Source organism: Acanthisitta chloris, unplaced genomic scaffold (genome assembly GCF_000695815.1).
Source record: "Acanthisitta chloris isolate BGI_N310 unplaced genomic scaffold, ASM69581v1 scaffold8754, whole genome shotgun sequence".
Taxonomy (NCBI): Eukaryota; Metazoa; Chordata; class Aves; order Passeriformes; family Acanthisittidae; genus Acanthisitta; species Acanthisitta chloris.
The window spans coordinates 7,423-12,530 of record NW_008669824.1 but is presented as its reverse complement, the minus strand read 5'-3'; the positions used below and the strand labels follow the sequence as shown (position 1 = coordinate 12,530).

At 54.1% G+C, this 5,108-nt stretch overlaps 1 protein-coding gene across 1 annotated transcript in view; it reads right to left on the bottom strand.

Annotated features, from left to right (window-relative positions):
- MYRF (myelin regulatory factor) overlaps positions 1 to 5,108 on the bottom strand; it is a gene marked incomplete at its 5' end in the record, with an annotated part of 18,522 nt that overhangs the window by 6,015 nt on the left and 7,399 nt on the right. The window contains 7 exon segments of the mRNA XM_009073460.1: positions 1 to 13; positions 605 to 714; positions 1,076 to 1,184; positions 1,949 to 2,149; positions 3,452 to 3,542; positions 3,840 to 3,950; positions 4,226 to 4,302. The exon segment at positions 1 to 13 is cut by the window's left edge and continues 175 nt beyond it. Of these exon segments, the coding sequence (XP_009071708.1) occupies positions 1 to 13; positions 605 to 714; positions 1,076 to 1,184; positions 1,949 to 2,149; positions 3,452 to 3,542; positions 3,840 to 3,950; positions 4,226 to 4,302 (712 nt within the window).

Here is a 5,108-nt window from a genome sequence, read left to right as displayed (position 1 = left end):
GCAGGAATCAGGCCTAGCAGGAGGAGGCACACCTGCCCCCATGGATCTGGCTGCCCTGATTGCTTTCCCATGCTGTGCCCCATGGGAAAGGCTACACAAGACCCAGCTCTGGGAGGGGGGAATCACCCAGCATGGACCATCTGGATGTGTACAGCCCTCAAGGTGTGACATGGCAGGTTGTCCCCTCATGTGTGACATAGAAGACTCTACCCTCCATGCCCAGAGCAGCAAACAGGCTGTCCCAGGTTATGGAGAGGTCAGGCAGCCAGGTGCTCTGGAGGTTATCCTGACATAACCACCTTATCTTATCTGCAAAGGGGAGATTAGGACTAGGAGCCTCCCTGCAGGAAGCTGCCAACAAGGAGCCCTTCCTGAGGGAGATGGTGCCAAATTTCACCAGCATCAGGCTGGTTCCTCCCTGCTGATGTCTGATGTCCACCCAGGAGCTGCTCCCGACATCTGGAAGACCAGCCAGGTCTGAAATTCATCTGGGTGGTGTTAGGAGCATTTCCCAGGCATTACACTTTCCCTCTTCCATATCCAGCTTCACCACTCCCTCAAACTGGGTTCAACAGCCTCCCTGCCCCTCCTGGCTGTCACCAACCTTGTTCACCACCAGAAAGTTCTCCAGAGTCTTCCCATTGGAAAAGACCAGGTCCCCAGTGTCCTTCACAGCTTCGGGGAGAATCTCCTTCACCTCCTGAGCGATGACACCTGCGTGGAGGGAGCACAGTGGGTCAAGGCTGGCTGGGCAGGGTGTTGCCTGAACACACTGGGGGTGACACCAGGGGTGTCCCCTCCTCACCCAAACCTGTGCAGGGCCAGGCAGGGCTTGTTGGAAACCCTAAAGGGCAGAGGCTGGTCCCCAAATTAGGTGGGCCTGTACCCCCAAAGAGAGGTGTGTACTCAGAGAAACCTCACAGAACCACCTGTGGGAAGTGCCACCTTCTCTCCTGCTCACAACAGAGGGAATTTCATTCCATGCCTTAATTCAGGAGGTGGGAATCCCCCTCTTGCCTGCCCTACACGTGGGTTCCAGATCCTAGGAAAGGCAGGAAATACCTGTGGGCCATACCTGTCTCTGAAGTGCTGTCGATGCCCACTGTGGCTGCAAACTCAGGTTTGTAGTTGTAGTGCACCAGTCGCATCCGGGAGATTCTCTTTAGCTGCTCTGTAGTGTCCACCTGGGACAGGACAAGCAGAGGGAACTCCTAAATGGAGTGTTGCTTCTTAAATCCTCATGAATCCAAGCAGAAAAACCTACTATGCCTCATGGGAATTCCTTCGGGAGACCTTGCTTGGATCAGCTATGGGGACAAACAGCATCAGCATTGGGGTTAACCTCCAGTTCTGGTCACTGGGTAAGTTCCTTTGATAGGGAAACCAGGAAGAGACTGAATCCCACTACACAGCCAGGCACAGGGTAGAGGCAGTTCCCAAAAATATGTGACATGACTGTATCCTGCTTTTCTGGACAGGCACATCCAGCTGAGAGGAATTCAGAGCAGAGCTGAGCCTCTCACCCAGGCCCTGGCAAGCCCCAGTGTGGTACCTGCCATACTCCCATTTCCACCTCCTTTCCACCTGTTTCCAACTGGCTAACAGTGGAAGAGCCAATATTCCCTAAGACATGGTGGACAGGCTGTGCTTGGGACAGAGAGACTTCCAAGGCACTTCCCATCTGATCAGTAGGATCATAGAATAACCTAAGTTGGAAGGGACCCACAAAGATCCTTGTGTCCAGCTCCTGTAGGCTTGAGTTGGACTCCAACAGGAGCTCAGGCTATCCATAAGGACCATGTCAATATGAGCAGCTGAAACAGGCTCAGGAGGACATTCCCACTTCCTGTGGTGTCTCTTCAGATCATCCCCTGATGATCTGTCCCATCCTCTGAGGATCATCCCCATGATCAGTCCCAAGCCAACCCTGGTTACCACAGGTTCTTACCTCCTGGATGTCCTCCTTCACTCGGACATCCGAAGGATGCATCAGGGATCCCATGACCTTCACATTGCCGTGGACCACCAGGGCTTCATCCGGGCGGTCAGTGTTGATGCCAACGCGGCCGTGGTGGAACACAGTGTCTGGTAGCTGCGCCCGCTGCCACAGCACATCACTGTCACTCTCAAACTGGCCTGGGTTGGAAGCCTGGGGAGAAATGGGAAAGCAGGGACTGAAAACCAGGATGGGGAATGCTAGGAAGAAGAGACACGGAAGATCCTTGGGATAAATGGGAAAGCAGGGACCTAAAACTGGGGAGTGGAACACTGGGAAGCAGAGCTGGGGAAGATCTTGGGGATGTTCGTCCAGGTATCCTGAGAAGAGGGAGGGGGATTTTGGGATGAGCAGTCCATGAGATCCTGGCATGGTGCCCTCTCCAGTCTGTAGCACATGGAATTACAGTCCCAGCCTCACAGGAGGGACAGCAAGGATTGGGATAGGCAGGAGGACAGAGCCAGAAGAGGACCAGCAAGATCACACAGAGCTTTGCACAGCACAAGGCAAAGTGGCAGGAACAGGGATCCACTGGCAGCTCTGGGAATGGATTCCAGCCTGTCCTGACAGCAGAGGGAGCCTTGGAATTCACCTGCTGGCCCTGCCTGAGCCTCCCTCTGCAGGAACCAAGCTATTCCTGCTCCTCTTCTCTCCCTAAAGGAATATCCTTGTTTCCTTGAGCTGTTATTCCAGCTATCAGGGCTGTTCCAATCCCACAGGAGAGCAAGAGAGCAAGTGACATGGATGATGCTCCTGGGTCCCAAATCTTGAGGATTATGACCCACTTGTGGGTTGAGCCAGAGCATTCCAGGCTTCCTGCAATTCCCTGCAGTCCTGAACTTGGCATCCTGGACGCTGCATAATCCATTGCGGACTTCTTGTCTGCAGATCCTGAAATCCCTGATTGGATTTTACTCCCTGTCTTCCTGTTTTGGAGCTGAGTGCTCTAGGAGAGTCCTGGAAAAGCCTGGCAATGGTGCCTGTTCCTGCACCTCTGTCTTAGGACAAGCAAAAGCCGCTGTCCTGGGAAGGTACCCAGATTTCCTCCACCTGGAGGCCTTGATCCTGCTGCAGAATCCCAACAACACTTTTCCCTCATTCCCAAGAGTCTACTGAACACTGGTCCAACCTTGGGACCTGCAACAGGTTTTTGCATGCCCTGAGGCTGCTCCAAGGAATGAGGTGTGGAAAGGCTGGAGCCAGAACCCAGGTGTAGACAGGGATAGCTACAAGCACAGCAGGCATTGTTTGGAGAAGGTGGGAAAGATGGGAAATGAAGGTTGGAAAACACGTTTAAGCTCATCAAGTCACCAACCCAGCACCACCACCATGTTCACCACTAAACCACATTCCCATGTGCCACATCCCCAGGTTTTTGAACGTGGAAGGCGGGAAATGGCCCAAGACATCCAGCAAAGGACCTTGGGGCAGCTGAGGGAGGAGAGAGGGAATTACCCTGACGATGATGCGCTCGGAGATGTGAGCTGCCAGCGTGTAGTTCTGGTTCTGCGCATGCGCCTGCAAAGCCACCACCAGCATGAAGTACCTGGGGAGGGGAGAGAGGTCAGGGTGACATCCTGTGGTGCCCAATCCATCCCCTCTGGAGCAGTGGGCACCATGGTGGGCTTGGAACATCCCTCTCCTTGTACTGAAGGGCATGGACACTGTCCTCAACCTCACAGAGTGGGGAGAACCTTCTTGTGCCCACAACAGACAAGGATGGACAATCCAGCCCTGTCTGCCACATCCCCCTCCCTCCAGCTACACTCCTCAATCCAGGGACATGCAGATCTGCAGGATCTGGATGCACAGGATGTTTTGGAGGAGGCAGCAGTGCCCTCACCTCTGGTCCGGGTTGGGTTTGCCTTTCTTCCTCATGTTGTTGGCTGTGGTCTCACTGAAGTGCAGCCGCCCCACAGTGACCTTGGTGACCTGCTCCGGAGGCAGGTTGACCCTGAGGGAAGGCAAACAGAGGAGTGAGTGAGGATACCACTGGAGAGGAGGTTTTTTTGGGAATGGTTATCTCCTGGCCTGCACCACCATGGCAGGTCTATGAAGTGGGCACAGATCAAAGCTGGGAATCTGAAGAAAAGAAAACAGAAGAAGACTGGAGAGTGTGACACACACGGAGTGGAGTGTGAGACCTCCAACTCAGCCCCTTTCCCCACCCTCTCCCGTTGCTTATTCCCCAGACACGCAGGATGTTCATTCCCACATGGAGATACTCACGTGACAGGGTTGAAGGGCCGTTTGCTGCGGTCAGACTGTGACTGCTCAATGTTGATGGACTGGTTCAAGGCCTCCAGCTGGAGAGAAGGATTTGGGAATGTGACATGGAGCAGGGAGACCTTCCTCTTCCCACCTCCTCCTCCCCAGGTGGCTGCCCACCCTCCCATGACTCCATGCAACTGACTGGCAACATCCAGCGTGGTCACTTTCCAAGCATGGGAGTCTCCCTTGGGAGGGGGAAAGTTGAGGGTGGAAAGATCTTCCCAAAGTGCCCATACAGCTCCAGAGTCGAAGGCAAGGGGGAGGCAGCCCCAAGGACACCCAGGTGGTGATTGAGTCCTTCTTAGGACTTGTATTCCAAGACCATGGCCTTAGGGATTGGATATTAGGGAAAATTCCTTCGTGGAAAGGGTGGTCAGGCATTGGAACAGGCTGCCCATGGCAGTGGTGGAATCATCACTCCTGGAGGGATTTGAAAGCTGTATGGATGTGTCCCTTGGAGCTATGGGTTAGTGGTGGCCTTAGTGTTGGGGGAACGGTTGGACTTGATGATCCTAGAGAGCTTTTCCAGCCTCAGTGATTCCATGATTCTGTGATTCTACACATTCCTCTAGAATATGAAGCTGCCTGCCAAGCCCTACTTCTCCAGCTGAATTCACCACTTACCTTCACCCCATGCAGTTTCAGGTAGAAGCATTCCAGGGGTTTCAGGCCCTCTGGAGTCTTCACGTACTTGGGATCTCCGAGCATGCCGATGTACACAGTGACCTGGAAGTGATTCTTCTTCTGGCACACAAAGGCATCGTCACCAACGGAGAAGTTGAAGCCCTTGTCGGCATCGACGCGGTAGGTAAGCATTGGGCTGCGGGGAGGCAGGGAGGGG